The sequence below is a fragment of the Biomphalaria glabrata genome, chromosome 8 (assembly GCF_947242115.1).
Source record: "Biomphalaria glabrata chromosome 8, xgBioGlab47.1, whole genome shotgun sequence".
NCBI lineage: Eukaryota > Metazoa > Mollusca > Gastropoda > Planorbidae > Biomphalaria > Biomphalaria glabrata.
The window spans coordinates 34696681-34722760 of record NC_074718.1 but is presented as its reverse complement, the minus strand read 5'-3'; the positions used below and the strand labels follow the sequence as shown (position 1 = coordinate 34722760).

The window sequence follows — 26080 nt, the reverse complement described above, 5'->3', positions numbered from 1 at the left end:
ATTATTTAGGGGTGGTAACGGGGACAGCTAGAAAAGTGAACCTATAATTTCTCAGTTTGGTGTGGGGTGGAGATCGATCAAAAGCGGGCCGTTGTAATTCAACGTAAAAAAAAAACTATAATTCACGGGTTAAATATGTGTTATAGGAGAGTTAAAATGGGGAGGGGGGTGTTTCCGGCCAAAATATCACGTGAGCATTTCATGCGCAGGATGCCATTTTAAAAAAGGCTCATGCCGTGCCAGTTAGATGTAACCATAGACTTATATATTATATCTAGACTGGAAACCGGAAATAAATTCTTATCCGCGATTGATAGATTCACAGACCTATACATATATAGATTTTTATGTACGTAAATTCTTTTTTCAGGCTCTCAGGGGAGTTGCCCCAATCAATCTTTTCTGTCTTAGAAAAGTAATGATCTTTAGTTTTCAAAGTTTAGAAATAATGCAAAATCATTTCTCGGATATTTACGCAAATATATGAAACAAAGCCATTTCCTGTTTGTTGTCTTTGAGATAATGTTTCAAAAATCCTAGATCGAAATAATTCATGTTGATTTAAATCATCTTATGAACATTTAAATAGATTGATTACCTAGATGTTTCTAAATTATGTATCTAAAAAATGCAAAATAATAATTATGAGACGAGAGTACTCTTATTTTTGATGTTCAATTACTAGATTTAGATCTAAAAAATAAATTATATGTTACATAGGTTAGGGTTGAAAAAAAACAAACAGTACTTCTTTTAAATACTTTACAAAACAACGCTTTAATCCAACTTTCTAAAAAAATTTCACCACATTTTTTGTAGTGTTAAAAAGTCTCCATGTCCAGTCTAGATATAGTAGATATAAGTCTATGGATGTAACATAATTTTTTTTAAAAGAAGTTTTTAAAAGGTGGGGGGGGGGGGCGGAGGAGGATGTAAAAAGTAATAAAAAAAAAAGGACCAGCCCAAAAAATTACCATAGAGCAAATCAAATATTTCAACAAAAAAAAAACCCCAAAAAAAACGGAAGAGCAGAAGTATAGTCAGATAGTGTGAAGAAGAATGGTTGTCAAGGCAGATTTTTTTTTCAGGGAGGGAGGGGGCGGCCAGAAATAGAAAAGGGATACTCGAATTTACGTTCAGGTCAAGGTTATAAAAGGAAGTGGATCCATATCAGATTATCAATATGGCATTGAGCTGTAGAAATTTTACAATTAATTATATCTTTGGGAAAAGAATTACTAGCTCATTGGCCACACTGGGAAAACTCTAGTTTGGCGTTATAGTTTTCAAAGTAAAAAAAAATAAATAATAATAAATTAAAATTTGGCTAGAGAACCAGACAATATTTATCTTCGATGGGCTATTTTGAGTATTTCCGCATTACTTGAGTTGAATGGATTAATGAACATTTTGCGCATGGTCTTTTAAGTCGGAATATTATAAATTCTAATAGATCTATACATTCACTTAACCCAGGTTCTTTCTCGTGGGGGAGGGGGGTGATTTGCGGAGTAAAAAAAATGTTCCGTTGTTATCTGTTTAATCTAACATTCATTAGAAAAAAATCGTTTCATAAGTTATATAAAGGATATATTGTCTTTTAAAACAAAAACACTATTTTTTAAATGTTTTTCTTGTTATTTGAAAAAGTGATGACAAACACTTTATTACTTCTAAACACTATTTAATACAAGTCATTTTTTTTTTATTATCCGTTTATTATACTTTTACGAAAATCCGAGAAAATAAAGAACCATTTTTTTCTATTCAGACATTCATCCTGCTTGCGGCGTCTATAGAAATTTCTAAGCATTTCTATATTTTGCATTGACTTTTCCTTTCAAACGTTATTTTATCTTCAATCCATTCTGGCAAGATTTGCACCTTCTCAAATAGTTTCTAGGCCTCTTCGTCAAGGTTCAGCCATTAAATCTAAATAATGCAAAACTACGGCGTAAACGTGAATGTTTTTATTGAGGTTTTCTTTGACTACAGTTTATTGTTGTCATAGGTTGAATGAAAGCTATTTTTGAACAAGGATGTAACCAGGCTGAAAGGAGCGCGACTCCGTTAGCTTTTCTGAAAATGTATCCACCCATGAATCTTTTTGGAATTGAAAGGAAAACGATTTATAATTCCAAGAAAAATTAGAAATTGGTCATGAATACTTTCTCTCGCGAAGATTCTATTTGAATATGTTTCTATGTGTTTCCTTTGAAAGGACAAATGTATTTGTCACATTGATGGCTTTGTTTAATCCCTCTGGTTATTTGGGGCCATGTCTGAAATAGATACCAACAACTCGCAATGTGAAATGTTACAAGAGAACTAATGTACTAACGGTGTTAGTGAAGACTAGGATTTTTTAATTTCAGGATCTTTAGGACGCCTCTGAGTCCGCCCAGCTCTAATAGGTACGTGACATTAGTTGGGGAAGGGTAACGGCGGTTGGCCGTTGTTCCGGCCATATGACACCCTCGTTATCCTTGGGCTACAGAAACAGTTGACATTTACATCATCTGCCCTAGAGATAGCAAGGTCTGAAAGGAAAATCTTACTTTATAAGAACACTGATGTGAATGCGCAGTAGGTGCGAGATAAGTTTGTGACGTAATCTTGGTTCACACCGAGGTTGCACATTTTATGCATATTAATTTTAATTAAATGCTTTGTAAATGTTTTTATGACTATGATGACGCACAGATGTGAAAGACAAGATGAATGCCACTAGCCATTGTTTTTCATGTGAAAATTTTGTTGTATACAATGTTTGATTAATTTCTATTCCAAACAATTATTGTTGACGGTCGTTGACTTGTAGCACCAAACTGCTGGTAGACAACTAAACAGCTGCTGGCGTATTATATCTTAACTTATAAAACTTGAAATAATTCCGTTAGTGAATAAAAACTAAATAGAACTTTTATTGTAATATAAACTAATTTAACCTGAGATACAATGTAGTAGACTTGAGTAATAATAAAAAAAAATGATGACAATTTTAACATTTTTAAAGACCTCATTGGCCTTAAGCCACTCTAAAGAAAATCCAGATAGTCAGACATATTTGAGTTAAGTCTAGGAAATCATCAATTAAATAAAGCTAACTAAAATAAACTAAGCCGTCAATAACTGGTAGAGTTACTAGAACTATAATCGTGCTTACGGCTGTCAGATACCAATGCGATCAAGCATTTTCATTTATGAAAATAATCAAAATCAAACTGATGTCACAAGATTAACTCTTCATACTACATTTTTGGTGAAAGCCAAGTAAATTTTTAAAACTTGCTAAAACTAATTTAATTTAGACTTGCTAACAGTGTTCATATATTGACGTCCTACGTCTATTCTTGTGTTAGTCTGGTCGTGCCTGTTAACCTATATCTGATTTTAAGGCATATATCCAATATTGGTTCCAAACTCTTCTTGAGGTCATCTCTCTTGTATGATGGATGAAAAAACAACTCTGGTTTCTATATAAAGTAGATTAATGACATCGTTGTTTGATGTCCGTAAGCGCGATAATACAAATCTATAAACTATATGACCGCGATTATTTAAACGTAGACTGTAATAGAAAGCTAACTTTATTTTCCAATTATTGATCTCATGCAAAAAAAAATGAGTTTAAAAACAAATATAAACTTTGTCATCAATAAATTATAAAATGAAAACTTTATTATGTTATTCTGTCTCTCTTGTTTATGTTTCAAATGTGTCTTTGCTACCAGATTATTAATATGGCTCGATAGCATTAGAGCTGTAGAGTCGAGGGTATCGATAGTTGCGTGAGTAAAGAGTTAAATTGATTCTGCGTGTAGACACTAGAGAGGGAAACATAAACATGCCACACATCTGACCTTAAAATACGGGTACTTTTTATCGCATGGCTAATCATTAACCCGCTCGACCTTTTCAGTACGAACGGCTAAAAATTCATTACTAGCCCGACCAATTCTAAACATGAATCTTGGCCTTTTACTGATAAGATACGCCGTCTCCTGAAGCTTCACCACCGACTCAGTTTTAATAGTTGAAGAGTTAGACAGGTTCAAACGTCTTCATAATATGATAGAAATTGAACTCACACAGACGCTGCTATAGTTGAAAGTGTACTACATTCGTAAGGTTCACGTGGAATATATGGAATTTTCTAGAGTGGCTTATCTTTGTTTTTCAGATGTCATAAAAAAAATTCCATGGCCTTGATTTACTTATATAGATTTCAATTTACAAAATGATCCTTTTACCCTGAGCGTATTCCTATCAATGTATTGATCGAGTTATTCCTGTTCATGAGTGGTTCAAACGTTTCGACATAACATGAACGTAATTGGTTGTTTGTTTTCACAATGGAACACCGGAAGTGCACTCTTTTAGTTTGTTCAGTCGTCTGCTCTGAAATGTTTCGGCCACTTAAAAAGTATTCTGAAAATGAGTCATGCCCTAGCAGGCTAATGGTGGTGTTTTTTGTTATGTAGAAGTGTAAGAAACTATTTTTTTTTTAAGATTAAATTACTGACATTGGATAAACTTTTGGCATGCTAATCAAATATTTGAGTAGCGGAATATGTTACTTTAAGAGTACAGTAACGGAGTAAAACTGTTACTTTAGAGTACAGTACTAAAATAAAAGTACTTAGTGTATAATTCTACTTTGAAGCACAGTAATAGTGTAAAACTGTTTCAATATAGTACATTACTTAGGTATAGCTGTTTCTTTAGAATACAATAGTGAAAATAAAAGTACCCTTTCAGACATTGCGATTTATAGAGTGCTATACCGTAGTCAAATTTACTTTCGGTTACGTTTCTGGGATAAGATTATTACTCTAAGTGCATTACTTGGATACAACTATTACTTTAAAGGAGGTAAAACTAGTACATGACTGGTGTATAACCTACTTTCTGGTGTAATTTTGAGATATGAATTACTTTGGAGTACATATATGTCGTATAAATGTTAGGCTTGTGAAGTGACTAGAATGTGAATTACTTTCAATTCTTTTCTTTTAAAACACGTAAAATATTTGCAATGAAGTTTTTCCTCATGTTCTATAAGCAACTATCCTACACTATAGGCTGGCATTATGTTGGAAGCAGAAAGATCATCAACTTGTCTGTCTCTTATAAACGCTTTGTAAACGCCCTGGCTGCCTGATCGTGTCCTATGCGCCGCCTCCCCCCTCGCCTTTCTGTTTGAGGTTTGGGCCTGGATGTAATATTCTTCGATTCTCAACCACATCAAAAACATGTATAACAAGTATATCAGAAACATTTTCTTTGTTTACATTTCAAAATATCACACTCATAACCATAGCTTAACGGAAACCTCCGTTATACCTCCTTTAGTGCGCTGTGTGGTTGTGTAATGTACACTGGAAAGCTTTATGAAGATACAAACTTCAAGAAAATAAATAAATATCGAGGCAAATAATCTGTCATGCACCAGAAATCAGTTGTGACAAGTAAGCAAGCAGCTTAACTTATTTGCCGGTACTGGTAATATCGAAACGTATAGACTACAATGCACCTGCGGGTTATATAAGGGTGCATTTTGTACGATTTTATTTTTACTTATTTTGTAATTTGTGCGGGGTATACGCGTATGTTGGTTATAAGCGCGAAATTACGGTACATCAGGCGTGAAATGAAAATAGCAGAGAAAGAAAAGAAATGCCAAAATATGCTTTGGTAAAAGATCGCGTATTTCTTCTTCCTGACAAAGAGGAATACAATATCACTCTTTAAACTTAATGTATGTGTTGTTGTTTTTTTTAAGCAAAATACAAATGAAAGTAAAAAAAAAAAGCAACAAGATAAACACATAAATAAATACTTTTAAAAAAAAAGCTTATATTAAGTGTAATTGTAATTGTTTGCAGTAAGTCCGACCTAGATATAAAATAGAATAGAAATATTTTTACCAATTGTTTTTGTTTAACTTTCTCAATGCGCTATGATCCTATCACTTGTCTGGACCAGTAAAAGGGGGATAGAAGAAGTACGTTTTCTTTCCCTTTTTTAAGATACCAAACAACATAATTATTTACCAATAGTTGACTAACAAGTAATTTTCTTATCGATACTTGATTTTGAAATTTTGCATAATTATTTCTTTAACCTGACAACACAAGAATAAAAAAAAAAAATTAACCAATGAGTTAGTTAACTATTTTGGGTTAAACTACTTTTTTTGGTTTCTCAAACAAGGAATAAGATTATAGGTAGCTGAAGTAGTGGTATAAGCTGAAATAGTCCCCTTTATAGATTGTCGTCTGTGGGTTATTACAAGTCTAATGATATGACTGATCCAAACTAATTGATACACTTAATATAAGCTTTTTTTTAAAGTATTTTTTTCGCTTTTATTGTTCTACTCTTTGTGTTTCAAATTCGCTTTTTACACCCTCTCATATCAATGTACTCCCTCCCCCTCTTCCCCCCCCCTCTCTCTCTCTCCATCTCTCTGTGTATATTTCTGTATGTCACCCATTCTCGTAGGTTTTTTCTTTCTATTTCCAATGCCTACATTTATATCTTGGATGTGAAGCCTAGACGTACACCAACATTATCTCCGCGCTACCTAGTTACCAGGTTCCAAGCTGGTATTTGTCTGCACATGTACCTGAGAGTAGATCCTGTAAATATCACGTAGGGACCTTTTTTTCCTCCAATGATACCTGTCAACTTTAAAGGGACCACAACTGAGACAACGGACAGGTAAAAAATATCTAGATCTACCTTTCTTAAGCAAACAGAATTCTCGCGGACGTGTTTGTGCAGGTATATAGTGTATGTATCTGTTTGTGTCTTGGTTGTTTGATTGTTTTTTTTAACCAATGAACCTTTTTTTTTTAAGAATTAATAACATAAAACATTCATTTACATATAGTGTGTCTTTGTGTGTGTGTCTTTGTGTGTGTGTGTGTGTGTTTTTGGGTGTGTCTTTGTGTGTGCGTGTGTCTTTGGGTGTGTGTGTCTTTGTGTGTGTGTGTGTCTTTGTGTTTGTGTCTTTGGGTGTGTGTGTGTCTTAGGGTGTTTGTGTGTCATTATTTCACAAATCAATCACGATTCGATTCTAAAAGCAACATTTAAATGAGATACTTCTTTTCCCATTTAATTACTTGAAATGTTTGGGTGCAGTATATGACCAGAGACTTTCTGCTCTAGAGTGCTCCACAGCACTGTGCTGGTAGTTGCTAGTGTGTCCGATTTGTCTAGTTGTGTGACGTTTTGCATAGTCCAGACTCCACTTGCTAGGTTTGACAGAACCTCAGAGTACTGAGTGTCAGAGATACTGGTGAGGGTTGGGTACCGAGTGGGGACTAAGAGTGAGCCAGAGCCAGGCTACCCTCTAAAAAAAGGTACGACTGCCTGTCCACTAGAGGTGCTACCCCTCCTAGATACCCCATACACATCCGCAAAAATATGCAAAAACAGCTATGCCAAATGCAAGATACCTGGCTAAGCGAAAATTGGAAATAATACAGGAATTCGCTGACAAGCACGACATATAGAATTTCTTCCATGCCATAAACGAGGTCTATGGATCCACGAAGCCAGTCTCATCTCCTCTACTAAATGCTGTATGGGACAATCCTATTGACAGATAAGGAAGAAATCCTAAATCACTGGGCCGAGCACTTTGAAAAGGTTTTCAATACACCTTCCATATTGTCTGTGGCTCAAGCCTCACTGCCTTGAAAAAAGTGCTGCACTGTATCTATATTTTAAAAAAACTGTGAATTTATTGATATTTGTAGAAGGTAAATTTCTTTATATTACAGGAAGGTTACCTTTTTCGTATCCCTGTGTTCCGAGTCAAACGTTATTGAACTTTTTAAAGAAATGGATTTCTAGCGTGTTATCTTACGTTCTGGCATTGCGCTGTTCAGATTGGTTCATCCAGTTAGGTTTGACTCAGTTTTACTTCCACGTTGTACTCCACGTTCACTAGCTTTTAATCCCCCCCCCCTCAACCAGCATTAAAAAAATGGCGTTCGTTTGGACTCCCTCCCCCCGGCTTTATCAACTGGGGGTCTGGGGAATCGTAACTTTTCCACCTTCAATTTGAAGAACGCTGTTTTTTACTCAGACCTGTGTCCTGCAAAATTACTTGCAAAAATTGAAATTGGTGAGGTCTCCGTGGAGGAATGTGCATCAGACCTCAAGTTTTATTACAATTGTAAGGGAAAGCCTTTGCTTATTTTCATTCAAGTTGCAGAAATTAAATTACTTTAATTTTACGAATTGGTCAAATGGGCACTGTTAAAAACATATGTATATGTGGTCCCACAGTACCCATTGTGTTTCGTTAGTCTTAGTGACAAAAAAATTCGATTGAACCCAAGTGAGGTGGCCATTGTATTGCATAAGCTTTGATAAAGCGGTACCTCGGCAAGTATTTAAACACATTTTTTTTAAATCAGAAATTTCAGGATTTATCTCCCATTTTGTTAGTCTTAAAAATCTTAGTGCGGATTTCCAGTCAAAGAACATAGGTCAATAGGTCAGCACGAGATAAGCGGCACTACACTTTTGGTTAAGTTAAGCAAGTTTTGTAGATCATTTCATATGTTCGGTCCTCAAATAACGCTTGAATGCTAAATAAAATCGCAATAATTAATGGTTTATAAATTGGCAAAGAAAATTTAAATAACTTTGAAACAGTATACATTTAATTTACAGTACTTGCACATAGACATGGGGAGATTCATCCAGGCCCGATATCGTTGGCAGCTTTGACCCTTTTTTCCCACTTCTTGCAATGTGTTGCCTGAATCAGCCTGAATCAGAATATTGGAATATATATTAACATACCGAACTAAACTAACACAAAAAGGAACATCTTTACTATAAGATAATATTAGATAATTTTGATTGGTCCAAACAAATTGGGAATCGCAACTTTTGACGGCCATAGTCCACCTCAGCAGTCACAATCAACATTCATTTGGATAAGACGTATATATATACCATGGGCGTAGCCAGGATTTTTTTTCGGGGGGGGATTTTTTTCTCCCCCCCCCCCCGACCCCTCCCCCCGCGAATTTTTTTTTAATATGTATTTATGTGTGTGTGTGTGTGTAAATAATCTTTATTGCATTCTGACCCTTCATTCTATCGGAAGACGTTTATTGTGCCCTAGAATAGGTTCCTCCATGAGTTAGTGGAAAAATTGTAGATTCCCCGCCAATACTAGCAAGGGGGTCTGGGGGAGCGCTAGGAGCTCCCCCAGCGCGGGGCGAAGCCCCGCCGCCAAGCACTATTTCTGATATTGAAAGCCAACAAAATGCATATTCTGAGGTATCTACAGTGCATTTTTCTGCTATTAAAAAGTTTTATTTCAAAAACCTAATGTGCTATTCTTACTGACTTAGACCCTCCCGCGCCATTTGGCGCATTTGCCGTCAAGCTGTTTCCATAAAATTGTAGATTCCCTGCCATTACTAGCAATAGGGTCTGGGGAGCGCCAGCGCGGGGCGAAGCCCCGCCGCCAAGCACTATTTCTGGTATTGAAAGCCAACAAAATGCATATTCTGAGGTATCTACAGTGCATTTTCCTGCTATTAAAAAGTTTTATTTCAAAAACCTAATGTGCTATTCTTACTGACTTAGACCCTACCGCGCCGTTCGGAGCATTTGACGTCAAGCTGTTTCCATAAAAATCTGTCACTGGTAATGTCTGAAGCCTCTTCCCACCTGCCATGAGGACCTCAATGAATGAGTGGCGTCAAGTTGTACTAGGATATCATTGCAACTCTTCTTATGCGTAATTCATTTTGTCGGAGAACATGTCCCGCAAACCTTATGCGTCGCTCTCTCACAATCTTACTAAAGGGTCGACTCCCAGTTCGGCATAGGATTTCCTTGATTTAAACCCGATCTCTATAACTGACAACTAAAATCTGTCTTAGCCATCTTTGTTGAGCCACATTTAGTGTTTTTCAATTTCGGCAGATGACTATTTACTACAGTTTATTAAGGGAGCCCTAACACTGGTAAAATGTGTAACAACTCTTGAATACGCTCTTGGAATTAAGTGACTGTAGTTTGCTTTAGATTTTAAATCGAAAAGAGAAGTTTTGTCGTCAAAATCATCTGTTGGGGGTTTTCCACCTCAAAATGCTCTGTAGGGGGATCTTAAACTCAAAACCCTCTGGAGGGGTTTTAAACTTTAAACAAACGCCATCTGTAGAAGAGGGGGTTAAACTCAAAACCCCCGATTGGATTGGCTACGCTCAAATAATTTTAGTGTTTAATTTGCTGTTTTTTTATATTGAAGAGGTATTTTTAGCATTAAACCCCTCTGAATGGGGGTTTAAACTCAAAACCCCTTTTGGCAACGCTCATAGCATTTTGAGTGCGTAATTTGCTTTTTTTTTCTTACACTGAAGATGTATTTTTTAGCCTCAAAACCCCTTTGGCTGCGTTCATAGATTTTAGTGTGAGTAATTTGCTTTTATTTATATTGAAGAGGTACTTTTTAGCTTCAAGCTCCACTGGAGTGTATAATTTGCTTTGTTTTTATTATTAAAGAGGTATTTTTTACCTTCAAACCCCGCTGAATTGTAGTTTTTATACTAAAAACTAAGTCAAAACCCATTTAGCTACGCTCATAATATTTTGAGTGCGTAATTACCTTTTTTTTATATTGAAGAGGGGGTTTATCGTAAATTTTGGGGGGGAGGGGGTTTAAAATCAAAATCTCCCTTAACTGTGCTCTTGGAATTAGGGGATTTTCGTTAGCATTTTTGTTTTGTTTTGTTTTATAGAAGGGGGGGGGTAAACTGCAAAAACCCCAAGTAGGGGGTTTAAAACTCAAAACCCCTAGTAGGTGGTTTTAAACACAAAACCCCTAGTAGGGGTTTTTAAACTCGAACCCCCCTGGTAAGGGGTTTTAAACTCAATACCCCATTGGTTGTGCTGGGGCTATTGATGGTTTAGTATTAAAATCTCAACTTAAATAAACAAAATCAAAGCAAAAAATCATTCACTAAATTCCGTTCCCCCCCCCCAAGGGGGGGGGGATTTCATTTCGGGGGGGGGGGGTTTGAACCCCAAACCCCCCCCCCTGGCTACGCCCATGATATATACACACACACACACACACACACACACACACGACCTGCACTTTATAAATTAGGCTTCTATCTACTTCTTAGCGGTCGTATTCCTAGAATGACGCCATTACACACAAGGGCTTAGAAAACGCTCAATCAGATCAAAGGGCGACAATCTTTTCACAACAGCGAAAGAAGTGTCAATGTGAAATGCTTTTGTTCCTCAGAACTTTCTTTGACTTAGCACTTATGTTTTTATTTCTTTGGTCTGTTGGGTTTCAGATGTGAGACAGAAAGTTTCCATTGAAACAAATCGGTACATGCAAAAAAAACAAAAAAAAAAACTACAAAAGACACGTTGATTCATGAAACTGTCATGGGGACCGCCACATCCATAACTATTTTATTCCCCCACAAAATAAAACACCTCCATGTTTTGGATGGGCTCGAGGGAGTCTCTAACATAAAGACGTATAGATTTACTTCTAAACAGTTTATTTTCGACATGTAGACACCCCAAGCGAGATTTCCATTTAAACTATACTTTATGCTAAATAAGGTGGACCTGTTACAAAATGAATGTGCTAATTTTTACCTTCGAAGGTGCTAAACAATAAGATTGCCCGCGGTGCCTGCATAAATATTTTTTAATTGGTATTATGCGCATCAGTGAAATGAAAATTGCTATGCTAAGCGGTATGAGGTATCTGGGTTGTTTATCTCTATGAGCCTACATAACAAAAAAAAACTTTTTTTTTAAAGTCGCTTTTTTAGACCACTCCCAGCTTAAACATGTTAAATTAATGTGTTGTTTCAAATAAGGCTGTCCCTGTAACTATTCAGTTCTGTGCAATATTTCAAAATGTTTTTTTTTAAAGAGTGGTAGTATGTCGGGTTGAAGAGGCTTGAGCCATGAGTTCAAATCCAGGTCGTTACCCCACCCCCTTTTTTTTTAATTAAAAAAATGCTTTTATAAAACGATTACGGTAAAAATTCCTCCAGATATCTCCTTCTTTCTCCCTCTCCCTCCTTTTCTCAACTGGTCCAGATAAGTCACAGGATCATACTAATCATAGCGAATTGAAAAAGCTAAAAGGTTGAAATAGCGCTGAAAAAAAAACATTATTTCTAATCTCATAGATTCATTTTGCTAGTCTAGATCTATTACAAATTTAGTAGGCCTACATGACTGATGCAAACTAATTGATACAATTACCCCTCATATATGTCTGGCTGCCTGGTCGTGCGGTTTGCGCGCTGGACTGTCGTTGAGATTTATCGATGGTCCAGGGTTCAAACCCTGCCCGCTCCCATCCCCCGTCGTCCTGCGGGAGGTTTGGACTAGAAAGTGATTATCTTCAACTTTGAAGGAACATCCGAAACATGTAAAACATTTTACAAACATATAAGCATTGTTACTTTGTTGTTTTTTTTTAAGTATTTTTATGTGTTTGTTTGTTGTTTGTTTTTTTTAGAATCTTAAGATGGTGTCGATAAAACACCAAGTGATTCCAACTTGGACTATTGGCAAAGGAATCATGAAGAGATCGTGTCTAAGAGTGCTGGTCAAGAAACACAACGGTGAGCCCGGTATAGAATGTAACACAGCACCTTTAAAGAACCTGTGCCGTTACGTGGTCTACTTCTTGACCTTCTTGACCATGTGCATAACACTGTGGACTCTGGTGCTAGGCAGCACCGAAATGGTCACCGTGACATTTAGTAGCAACCAGGACAACGTCAAGGCTCTCTACAAGTGCACTTAGTAAGTAGAATCATCTTTCAGTAGAATCGTCTCTAAGTAGAATCTGGTTGAGCTGTTGTTGTTGTTGTTTTTTTTATCTTTTCCCGGGTGAGGATGGAACAGAAACCTCATAACCCAGTCCAACAAGTCCGTCACCGCGTTCCCCAAGGGGACCGTCTTAAAGTGGACAAGTAGGTTGTTTCTTGCATGGCATTATGGCAGTCACGGTGGACCAGTAGGGTGATTCTTGCACGGCATTATGGCAGTTACAGTAAAGGAACTTGAAGAAACTCCATGTGATTCAAGATAGAAAAAATGTCTCTAAATGTTTTAGTATTATTACACTCGTAATAGGCTTCTACTCATTGTCTGACACTGCCAGGATCGAAGGGAAGTAAAATTCATTGTAGTCTCCCCTTAACAGTTTCCACTGGGTAATTTCCTATCAATTCGGCAAGTCTGTAGCAGTAACGCCCTCAGACCTGAATCTATTAGGTACCTTTCGGATTCTGATATTTCTGGGAGGTCGTTGAGATGTCCATAACAGTTAAAGATAAATCCCTATTATGAACCTTAGACCCGGGAAAGGATTTTATCCCGTGGCCAGGATGAGGAATTGGCTCTTCACCGAACCCTCTGTCTGAGGACCCCCTGCGACTAGATGATCATTTAATCACATCCGTTTGTTCATGGACCACGGTACCTTAAGCCAATGCAGATGACTAACTCCATATTCTGTGAGGTCAGCTTTCACTACCTTATGTCGGGTAGAACGATTATTTTATATTGTTTTATTTTTTGTTTGTTTTTTTGTTTTGTTTGTTTTTTTCAAAATCTTCCACTGTCGCTTACGTTTTCATAGTTCTTTTTTTTTTAAATTATTTATGATTAACTCTTTCTCTCCTAATTGACGGTGCCAACGTTGATGTGACTTCCACTAAACTAAATTGATTCTTGGATTCATAAACTTTAATTTGTGTTATGTAAAAAGAGCATGCATTCTCCTATTATTCAATACCAAATATAACATTTTCTGATGGCAAACACAAAAGGTATTGAAGTTTAAACATAACAGGATAGTGAAATACAAATAAGCAAAACGAATAATACTATCGGAACGAGAAAAATAATTGCGTAGGGAAAGAGTTAACTTTGTGAAATAGAAGAATTACAATGTCAATAATTTGATCGTGTTTTTCCCTGTTCGTCCACTAATAGTAGTCGATTGAAATCTTCTGTCTTAGAGACCCATCCCAGTAAAGGAAGTTGTATGTAAACTTAAATACATCCTGTCGCGAGTATACACTGACCAATCAGAACACCTTGCAAAAGTGCCACAAACTTTCGACATGTGTCTATAAATAGCATCGAGGTTAAGGATCTGATGCTCATGAATATTATTGTTATCTTTCTTTTATAAAATAAAGACTTTTGTTAGTATACATTAGGCACAAAATAAAACCCTCCGTGTATCTAAATGTTAATTGAATCTTAACATGAAAGAAAAGAAAATAAAATATTTAAAAAAAAAAGTTTAGACGAAGTGTAATTGTATCAATTGGTTTGGATCAGTCATGTACTTACATTTCTAATAGAGCTAGACCAAAATCAATAAATCTGTGCCATTAGAAACATTTTTACCAATTGATTTTGTTTATCGCTATTTCATGCTTTTAGTTTTCTTAATACACTATGATCTTATCACTTATCTGAGCCAGTTGGAAAAAGGGGGGGGGGGGCGGGAGAGAGGAGAAACAAGGTATATCTGGGTGGATTTTACCGTAATTGGTTTTTAAAAGCATTTACAAAAAAAAAAAAAGGGGGGGGGGAAACAACCTAAATTTGCACTCGTAGCTCACGCCTCCTCGGGCCGACTCTGCTAGTAGGTACTTATGACTAGAAAAGATTATATTGTTATATATTGTTTGTTTCAATTTATATCGGTGACCTATAAAGGAGACTAATTCAAGTTATACCACCACTTTAATCAAGTACAATTTATTTCCCTTGTTAACGATACCAAACAATAATTACTTACCAATATTTAATTAACTATTTGTTTTTATATATATATATATATTATTGATTGTTGTGTTATCAGGTAAAAGAAATAATTGCAAACTTTCAGCTTGATCCGATATTGGATGTTGGAGAGAAAACGTTTACAAACTATTTACCAGACAGACAGACAGACAGACCGAGTTGATAAAAACTTTGGAAAACCCGACCTCATTCTGTAGTTATTCTGGCTTATCGCACAAGGAAAGAAAGATAAATGAATCGACCTCTAGCATCTTTGTGTTTTTCTGAATATTTCAATAGATTTTGGTTTTAGTTCACCAACAATTCCAGCGTATAATAACTATAAGGTCATTTTGATGTTGGCGGTGATATTTTCTATTTTATATACACACTATATACACGTCATATATACATATAATGAAAGATGTTTACAATTCAAGAGAAAATATCACAAAGATCCTCCTAGTCTGTCTTCTGTTTCGACAACTCATGATTACATTAAAAAACTATAATGGGCTTGCTAGCGCAAAATCAAAATAATTGCGATTCAACGATGCGTGTGCTCCATAGACTGATTAGATTAACACTTAACAGTGACAGTAGTGACGGATATGGTAGACACAGGAGGAAATGAGGTATGTGAGAGGAGAAATAATTAGTAGGAAATATTTAAATGAAATGCGCTTTAAAACTGTACATCTAAAGGGAAAGAACTGCGCAACTATATCTCCCTTATTTGATATCAAACAAACTGAATTTTTAAAAAGTAAAGTTCCCCTTTCAAACTTTGTGGTCTATAGGGCAGATGATGTAAAAGTCATCTGTTTCTGTGGCCTACTGTTAACGAGGGTGTCATGTGACCAACCGTTTTACTTTTCCGCAACTAATTCTAGGTACCCATTAGAGCTGATAGGACTCAGGGGCCCGAAGATGCCGAAATCGAAAATCCTAGTCTTCACCAGGATTCGAACCCCGGACCCCGGTTCGGAAGCCAAGCGCTTTACTTATCAACCACCATGCCTCCTACACAAACTGATTAATTACAAATAATTAATTGACTAAATTGGTTCTTTTTTTATTTTATTAATTTACTGTTGAAAAATAATTGCTTAAAAGTTCAACTTGATCCGAGAATGGGTGTGAGAGAAATAATGTGAACCTTTATATAAGGGATCAAACCTAACATATTTAGCTATATATTTGAATACTGAAGGAATAATTTCCTTTGTCGGTATCAAACAAAATATTTAATTACCAGTTGTTGTTTTTATTCACGTCTTGTCTATTAAAATAAATATTTGTGCAAAGTTTCAACTTGATCCGAGACTGGGTGTGGTAGAAATAACGTGTCCAAACTTTTTTCTAGACAGACAGACAGACAGAGTTGATATAAGTTTTGTGAAAAGGGGAGAACTAGACAGAGATAGGGGGGAGGGGTATTAGAGCCGTGAGACAGATCCCTTCCTCTAGGGGAATATTTTTAATCATTTCGCAAGTTGTACCATATAAATAACAAAACCGGTATATCAAGTAAACCATGTACTCAAAAACTCGTGAATTGTCAAATTTAATCCCACAAAGAGCTTTGTGCTGAGAATATAACAATGGAAGTTGAACGTCAAAATATCTAAACTCTCTGTCGGGGTTGTTATTGTTTAACAGTCAATTTCGCTACAAATGACGCCTTGTGGAAAGTTTTGATTTTTAAAAGCTGGTTCTACTAAAGTCGGTTTTTAAAAAGACTACAAATGGGGACATTACTCTATCTGAAACACGAAGAAACAATGTACTATGAATAGTATCTGGAAGCACGTGAAATAGGGCAGATACACTGTCTTCGTACCATCACCATGACGACGAACCACTTCACTATGGAATACTTTTTAATAAACCACTTCTTTATGAACCACTTCTTTGTGAACCACTTCTTTGTGAACCACTTCTTTATGAACCACTTCTTTGTGAACCACTTCTTTGCGAACCACTTCTTTATGAACCACTTCTTTGTGAACCACTTCTTTGTGAACAACTTCTTTATGAAAAAAAATTCTTTGTGAACCACTTCTTTATGAACCACTTCTTTGTGAACCACTTCTTTATGAACCAAAATTCTTTGTGAACCACTTCTTTGTGAACCACTTCTTTGTGAACCACTTCTTTGTGAACCACTTCTTTATGAACCAAAATTCTTTGTGAACCACTTCTTTATGAACCAAAATTCTTTGTGAACCACTTCTTTGTGAACCACTTCTTTATGAACCAAAATTCTTTGTGAACCACTTCTTTATGAACCAAAATTCTTTGTGAACCACTTCTTTATGAACCAAAATTCTTTGTGAACCACTTCTTTGTGAACCACTTCTTTGTGAACCACTTCTTTATGAACCACTTCTTTGTGAACCACTTCTTTATGAACCACTTCTTTGTGAACCACTTCTTTGTGAACCACTTCTTTATGAACCAATTCTTTAGGAACCACTTCTTTATGAACCACTTCTTTATGAACCACTTCTTTATGAACCAATTCTTTAGGAACCACTTCTTTATGAACCACTTCTTTATGAACCACTTCTTTGTGAACCACTTCTTTATGAACCACTTCTTTGTGAACCACTTCTTTGTGAACCACTTCTTTGTGAACCACTTCTTTATGAACCACTTCTTTGTGAACCACTTCTTTATGAACCACTTCTTTATGAACCACTTCTTTATGAACCACTTCTTTGTGAACCACTTCTTTATGAACCACTTCTTTGTGAACCACTTCTTTGTGAACCACTTCTTTGTGAACCACTTCTTTATGAACCACTTCTTTGTGAACCACTTCTTTGTGAACCACTTCTTTATGAACCACTTCTTTGTGAACCACTTCTTTATGAACCACTTCTTTGTGAACCACTTCTTTGTGAACCACTTCTTTCTGAACCACTTCTTTATGAACCACTTCTTTGTGAACCACTTCTTTATGAACCACTTCTTTGTGAACCACTTCTTTGTGAACCACTTCTTTATGAACCACTTCTTTGTGAACCACTTCTTTGTGAACCACTTCTTTATGAACCAATTCTTTAGGAACCACTTCTTTATGAACCACTTCTTTGTGAACCACTTCTTTGTGAACTAATTCTTTGTGAACCAATTCTTTAGGAACCACTTCTTTATCAACGACTTCTTTATCAACCATTTCTTTATGTGCCTCTTCTCTGTGGATCACCTCAATATGAACCTCTTCACTATGGAATACTTTTTAATGAACCACTTCTTTAATACTCACTTCTTTATCAACCATTTCTCTATCAACTGTTTCTCTATGGGCCTCTTCTCTTTGAATCACTACACTATTGACCACGTATCTGTGAAGCAATGCTCGGTCTTTTGCAGGAGGCATATTGTGAATGAGTAATTATTTTATTTACCATCGCAAGATCTAAATTTAGACGTAATTAATGTAAAATAGTTAATGAAGTCCAATTACCATCTTCAAAGTTATACAATGGACCTCATCGTAAACAAACAGCATAGAGGCACCGGCTTTCTCATCATTTCTATACAATATATTACCAGAATTAGCGAATGAAGCTTCAACTAATGGAAATGTCTTCGATTCCGACGATTAAGGATGAGTGCAGTGTTTCACATAACTACGCAAACCCAGTTTCCGCCAGCATATTTTTCCTCATCTAGTGCACACAAAGCTGTTGTCGTCGGCGTTCTATCTCAGTTTTCTTTTCCTCTTCAATAATGGTTTTTCTTTAGGTCTCAAATGTGTGTCCCTCGGCCTTTTGTGAGAGCTCTCCAGCTGTCTCTTTCAGAGGCCACTGCTACCAGCTACTTTCTTCTATGAGCATTAAAACAATAGAACTCAAATGTACACAATATGAATAGAGACACGTGTACGATGTACCAATATTTAGAAAGTGTGTACATGATAAGATACGTGATCTCATAGTAAAACTATTTCACGTGTTCAGTAGTATGATCAGTCTTTTGCCCTCCCATGTAAGCCCATAAGTCAGTGGCTTAAGCTCCCTACTGGTAGACAGAAATGTCGCATTTCGGAGTTAGCCAATCATTCTTGGTTGTCAGCTTAGGTAAAATTCTGTGTCTAAAAAACACCATCAGTAGAAACCGGTAGTGACTTTGGGACTAATGACCTATTTTTCAAAAACATGGGTGTAGACGTGATATCTAATGTAAACATCTCAACGTTGACCACAAACATTTTATAGTCGCCTACCAGGACACATCACACGAAGTCGTTTAGAAACGAGGTTGCTACAGCGAACAGCATGGATTCTATTTATTTATGTCATTGCCAGTAAGGCAATTAAATTATATTGGAGTCGTGACTTTTTGTAAGACGTGACTATAAAGTAAAAAGTTGGTCGCAAAAGGACGTTAGATTTAAAATACAAAATGGCAATTAACTCTTGCTCTCCTCATTAACGATACCATCGTTGATTTGACCACATTAAATTAAATTCATTTTTGGTTTCAGAGAGTATAACCTGTGTTATATAAAAAGAGCATGCATTCTCCTATAATTCTGCACCAAAAGTAACGTTTTCTGATTACAAACAAAAATGTTAGTGACGTTTAATCATAACAGGGTAGAAAGTACAAATGTGAAAAAATGAACAATTCTGTCAGAACGTGGAAAAATAATTACGGAGATAAAGAGTTAAGAATGAATACACCCCTTGTTTTGTTTTGAGAAACTAGTCACAGTGAAAGTATTATCTGTCAACGTGTCACAAGCTGTTTGATATCAAATTTGCATAAAAACAAAAGTTAAAAACGTGCAATGCATGTTCTTGTTTACTCTTACTTCTATTAAAGAAAAGTACGGTATTTCAAGTGGCTAGCAAAACCCGTGTATGACCCACATATTTTTCCATCCCTAACACAAATGAATCTGTTGTCTTCAGGAAGTTCCCTTTTTTTGTCATCTGCCTATTTCTTCGTCAGTAGCTTTTATACATATAATATAATAACACGTCGTGATTGTATGTAAGAAATCAACAAGAATAACGAATTGTATTTTTTTAAATAATCGCTGTCATAAAAAAATGCACACACTGCACCTGTTAAATTGCTTTACACTGTAGGATTTTCAACATTAAGTTCTCGACCTAATGGCTCGGAATTCCACTTCCACTACTGGATTCAGGAAAGGGCAGTATGGAGTAATGGCCACCGGAAGAAAATGAGCTGGCACTTTTTCATCTAGGTGTTTGTGCAAAAAAAAATGCCACATCTTGTGTAATAAATTAAATTCTAGAAGATTTTGAGTTGACTTGTATAGTCTTTAGACTTTTAGAAATGAAAATGATTATGACCTAGCTTTAACGTACTTCTGTCTGGGCGGCACGAGATGGGCAGGGTTCTTAATCTCGATCATTGTGATGACAACCCGGAGCGCATACCTCAAAACCCGGCAGCCACCACAAAACCAGGCAGCCACCACAAAACCAGGCAGTCACCACAAAACCAGACAGCCACCACAAAACCATTCAGCCACCACAAAACCATTCAGTCACCACAAAACCATTCAGTCACCACAAAACCATTCAGTCACCACAAAACCATTCAGCCACCACAAAACCATTCAGTCACCACAAAACCATTCAGTCACCACAAAACCATTCAGTCACCACAAAACCATTCAGTCACAACAAAACCATTCAGTCACCACAAAACCATTCAGTCACCACAAAACCATTCAGCCACCACAAAACCATTCAGTCACCACAAAACCATTCAGTCACCACAAAACCATTCAGTCACCACAAAACCATTCAGTCACCACAAAACCATTCAGCCACCACAAAACCATTCAGTCACCACAAAACCATTCAGTCACCACAAAACCATTCAGTCACCACAAAACCATTCAGTCACCACAAAACCATTCAGCCACCACAAAACCATTCAGTCACCACAAAACCATTCAGTCACCACAAAACCATTCAGTCACCACAAAACCATTCAGTCACCACAAAACCAGGCAGTCACCACAAAACCATTCAGTCACCACAAAACCATTCAGTCACCACAAAACCATTCAGTCACCACAAAACCATTCAGTCACCACAAAACCATTCAGTCACCACAAAACCATTCAGTCACCACAAAACCAGGCAGTCACCACAAAACCATTCAGTCACCACAAAACCATTCAGTCACCACAAAACCATTCAGCCACCACAAAACCATTCAGTCACCACAAAACCATTCAGTCACCACAAAACCATTCAGTCACCACAAAACCATTCAGTCACCACAAAACCATTCAGTCACCACAAAACCATTCAGCCACCACAAAACCATTCAGTCACCACAAAACCATTCAGCCACCACAAAACCAGGCAGTCACCACAAAACCAGGCAGTCACCACAAAACCATTCAGTCACCACAAAACCATTCAGTCACCACAAAACCATTCAGCCACCACAAAACCAGGCAGTCACCACAAAACCAGGCAGTCACCACAAAACCATTCAGTCACCACAAAACCATTCAGTCACCACAAAACCATTCAGTCACCACAAAACCATTCAGCCACCACAAAACCAGGCAGTCACCACAAAACCATTCAGCCACCACAAAACCATTCAGTCACCACAAAACCATTCAGTCACCACAAAACCATTCAGCCACCACAAAACCAGGCAGTCACCACAAAACCAGGCAGTCACCACAAAACCATTCAGTCACCACAAAACCATTCAGTCACCACAAAACCATTCAGCCACCACAAAACCAGGCAGTCACCACAAAACCAGGCAGTCACCACAAAACCAGGCAGTCACCACAAAACCAGGCAGTCACCACAAAACCAGGCAGTCACCACAAAACCAGACAGCCACCACAAAACCAGGCTGTCACCACAAAACCAGACAGCCACCACAAAACCAGGCAGTCACCACAAAACCAGGCAGTCACCACAAAACCAGGCAGCCACCAATATTGTCATTGCAGTCGATGATTAGTAATAGACACAAAAGAAAATTAACCCTCCAAAAATGTACTTCAGATGTATTTACTACTAGTAAATTACTCCAACGATCTTTGAAATATTATTATTTTTTTTAATTTTAATAGTTAAGAGTGTTTATATTTTCACTTTTTTTTCTGCATATCATCTTGACCAGGGAATACTTTGCTATAACATCTACATTAAGACTTATATTGTGCGTGAAATGTTTTTCTCTTTGGCAAACACGATTACAAGTTCTCTCAGGAGATTTTATTGATGTGGCTCTAGAAGGCAGTTAGCCTACGTTTACATATTTCTCTTGACACCAGAGCGTTTACCGGCGAGCTGTTTACCATCTGTCAAATAAATCTTTAAAAGTTTAAAGTGAATTGATAAATATGTCCCCTGGGCTGATACGCTCTTTGATTAAATCAGGTCCATCGTGTTATTTTCTTTGTTCGTTTGTTTTATTTTATCTTATTTTTCTTTTTACAAAACTTATATCAACTCACTCTGTCTGTCTGTTAAAAAGTGTGTACACGTTATTTATCCCACACCCATTCTCGGATCAAGCTGAAAACTTCGCACAATTATTCATTGACATAGACAAAACATAATAAATAAAAAGGTAACCAATTAGACAATTAATTACAGGTAATTTCTGTTTTTGTTTAATAGCAGCAAGGGAAACTAATTCTTCAGTATTCACAGATATGGTTAAATTTGTTGGGTTTAGTCCTCTTGAATAATCGTTAACGCTATTTCTCCCTCACGCATTGTACCTTAAACATGAACCAATAAACAAAAATACTCAATTAGTCAATTAATTATTGGTAATTAATTATTTTATTTGATATCAAATAAGGGAAAAAACTTGTACATTATTGGTTGCTTTAGTTTTAAGTTCTTCCCCTTTAGATAAGCTTTGTTGTTTTTTGTGTGTTGTTTTTAAAGTTTTTTTTATATTTTGCTTGTTTATTTATTTATTTGCTTCTTCGTTCTCAATGAAGAAAAATGAATTTATTTGCTGAAACATAGCGTTTTTTTTTTATTTATTTTTTGTTTTGTTTTGTTTTTATATACAAACTCCAATTCTTATTCACACAAACGTAAAGAAAACACTAGCGTCTTGATAAAAATCTGCGTACAAAGCAAATTGATATAATCTCAAACAAGCGTATTTTTCAAATATTTGCTGCTTCTTAGGTTTAATATCTACAGTAAGACGACAACAGCGATACCATGGGTCTATATTTTATTATATCCGAATATAAGACTGTCTCTGCGCACATTTCAGATGGCGTAACTCACAGCACTAAAATATTAACTCCTTTGCAAAGGAGAATAACAATGCTACATTATAGTAAAACAATTTTAATTTTTGTTTCCCTTTTATTTATGTTTTACTTCCAGTGAAAATCCAGATGGCTCAGTGGATTTGGTTTTCAACATTCCCAAGGGAGGTAAGGACCTCCTGCGTCTCAATGAGATCCATCTGAATCAAAGCAAGGCCAACAGTAACAACCAAACGACAGCCGCCAACAACTCTACACAGCAGGTGGTGCTGGCAGACGAGAAGAATGTGATACGGTCAAGCTACCCCCTCAGCCTGGACTCACCCTACCTCATCAATACCCTGCACATCTGCCCAGTTGGGAAACAAGTGGATTATATCATCATTGTACACAGGTAAGAAATGCACAGCATGACTCCTAGTATCTTTTGGCAATAACACGTTTACAATTCTTTGTAATTCTCCTGGGAGCTGAGTTTAAAACTCATGGAATTCTAGGCTTATGGAAGCGTGCCCCCATCTGCCTGTCTGAACAAACTTCTGTCCGGCAAAGATCCAGGCAAATGTAAATTATTACATTTCTATTACCTATGGCTCGTAACCCAAAACGATCGGATTAGAAGCGAGGACAAAGGTCGAGCACACCGGGAAAACTCTCCCAAATTACAGTAGTTACGCTGGGGATGTCAATTGTAGTCAAATTAAATTTCCATTTGACTGTATAAATAAAAAATATCTTATCTTATCTATTACTTCTCTCTAACATATCAAACGTGCGTCATAAAAAAAATGTCCCTTGTGTAACGATATGTTGATAGTTAAATTTTGTTGGAGCTTTCTTTCATCGACACCAGTGCAATGACTCTGTCCTTAGGCACCCAAACGGGGTCTCTTTTTTGCGTCCCTTCTGGTCTAATCGTCTCTTCGAACGACCGTTTCCACCCAAGCGGCACATTGAAGCTGAGAAGCATTGCCCTGAATAAGCAATGTTTTGTTTTTGTTTGTCTGTCTGGGTGGAATCTTTTACACGTTAGTTCTTCCACTTCCCAATCTCGGATTAAATTGAAATGTTACATAAGTATTCATTGTCGATGATGATATATGAAACAATGAAAAATACCAATTATTTAATCAATTAGTCTTTATTAATTAATGTTGTTATATATAGAACTGTTTTAAGCACAAATGTATTATTGTAAGTCTAAATGTATTAAAATTAATTACATTATTAATCAAATATAATTGATACAATTTCAATCAAAATAAGCTTTCTTTTTTTTTAATTATTACAAAGCTTATTTCAACTCACTATGTCTGTCTGACTGTCTGTCTGGTAAAAAGTTTGAACATGTTTTCTCTTACATTTCCCGTTCTCGGATCGAGTTAAAACTTTGCACAGTCATGAAGCAATCTAAAAAATAATTTGTTAGTTAATTACTTATTTAGTGTCAAATGAGTATATTTCATTGCCTAGGGATATATACGTTTGTTTAATAAATATAAGTATAAAATCTAGTTCCATAACTTCTTACGAACTGATTAACATTTTTCTTAATGACATTTATAAAATATGTTTGGCATGAATGTTCAATCTTATTGTTGAACCAGTTTCAGCTCTACATAAAATTGTTGTCGTATCTATTTGCAGCGCCACGCCGTTCTTCGATAGACGCCGGGTCATCAGAGAAACTTTCGGGGGCAAGCGTCTCTTCTCCAACCTTGTCTACCGCATCATCTTCCTCCTGGGCAGGACTCTGGATCCCCTGACCACCAAGAAGATCCAGGAGGAGGCCATTTACTACAAGGATATCGTCCAGGGGCCATTCAGAGACTCGTACCACAACCTGACCCACAAGGGCGTCCTTGGATTTCGCTGGATCTCCGAGCACTGCCCTCAGGCAAAGCTCATCCTCAAGATAGACGATGACGTCTTCATCAACCCTTTCAAGATGGTGCGTGAAATTCTACCCAAGTTTCAAAACGTCTCCAGGCACATCGCTTGCCACCTTCGCCGATCCGGGACGAGCCTCATCGTCCGGGGAAAGGGAAAGTGGAAGGTCCACGAAGACGAATTCAAAGGGTACAAGTATTACCCCTTTGACCACTGTCAAGGGTACGTAGTTTTCATCACCAGTGATCTCATTCGCCCTATGTTGAACGCCGCCCGGTTGAACCCATTTTTCTGGATAGATGACGTCTACCTGTTTGGCATCCTCCCTGCTACGGTCGGGGGCGCCACTTTTACGGACCTAAGACCAAATCTGACGTTAAAATTTGATACAGGAAAAAGCTGTTTTGAACAGCAGGGAGTGCGCTGCAAGTACTTGGCAGTTAGTCAGTGGAAATCAGGGGAGTCTGGTAAACTTTGGTACAGTCTTCTTTCTAACTTGACAGATACAGAGAAACGGGAACTACATATGTTTGGAAAGTCTTAATCTCCACGTGACTATAAATAGCATCATGAAAATCTGCGTATTGCCAAACTCTTAGTAAATTTCTAAACAATGTTGCATCAGTGTACGCATTAATTAAACTCTAAAGTGATCTCCCTTTGTTTTCTCGTCACAATTTATTTGTTTGACAGAAGACAAAGGTATTGGACCAATCAGATCGCTGTAACTTTCAAATACCAAAGACAATATTTGTGTGTGTGCACTGTGACGTGATTATCTCAATTCTGCTGGTAATGATTATGTGTGTGTGTTGGAATTATTAAAATAATCTTCAATATGACTATACATGTGTGTGCTGCTATTATCCAGATATTATTGTCTCAGGATGGGATTGTTCATACATCTTGCACATTCCTTATTTATAGTATTATGTTATATATATATATATTTTTAACTGATATCCAAAAAAAAAAAAAGTTATGTGTAGAAAACATAAGCCGCTTATTTTCATTCAGCCAAAAGATGTATATTTTATAGATGTAAAAGAAATTATAAATTATATAAATACAGTGTTTTTT

The 26080-nt window shown here is 36.6% G+C and overlaps 1 protein-coding gene across 6 annotated transcripts in view; it reads left to right on the top strand.

The window, feature by feature from the left end:
- The window catches only part of LOC106078941 (beta-1,3-galactosyltransferase 4-like), a 70797-nt gene extending 45102 nt beyond the window's left edge, over nt 1-25695 (top strand). For 3 of the 6 annotated variants that reach the window (XM_056039524.1, XM_056039523.1, XM_056039525.1), the window contains exons 3-5: nt 12545-12834; nt 23229-23504; nt 24758-25695. In XM_056039524.1, coding sequence (XP_055895499.1) covers nt 12554-12834; nt 23229-23504; nt 24758-25544 — 1344 coding nt within the window. In that variant the 5' untranslated portion in view covers nt 12545-12553 and the 3' untranslated portion in view covers nt 25545-25695. Of the gene's footprint in view, nt 1-2470; nt 2591-4334; nt 4489-6551; nt 6727-12544; nt 12835-23228; nt 23505-24757 lie in introns of those variants that run through there. The other 3 variants (XM_056039530.1, XM_056039526.1, XM_056039529.1) reach the window with 3 other exon arrangements.
- The last annotated feature ends 385 nt before the right edge of the window (nt 25696-26080 follow it).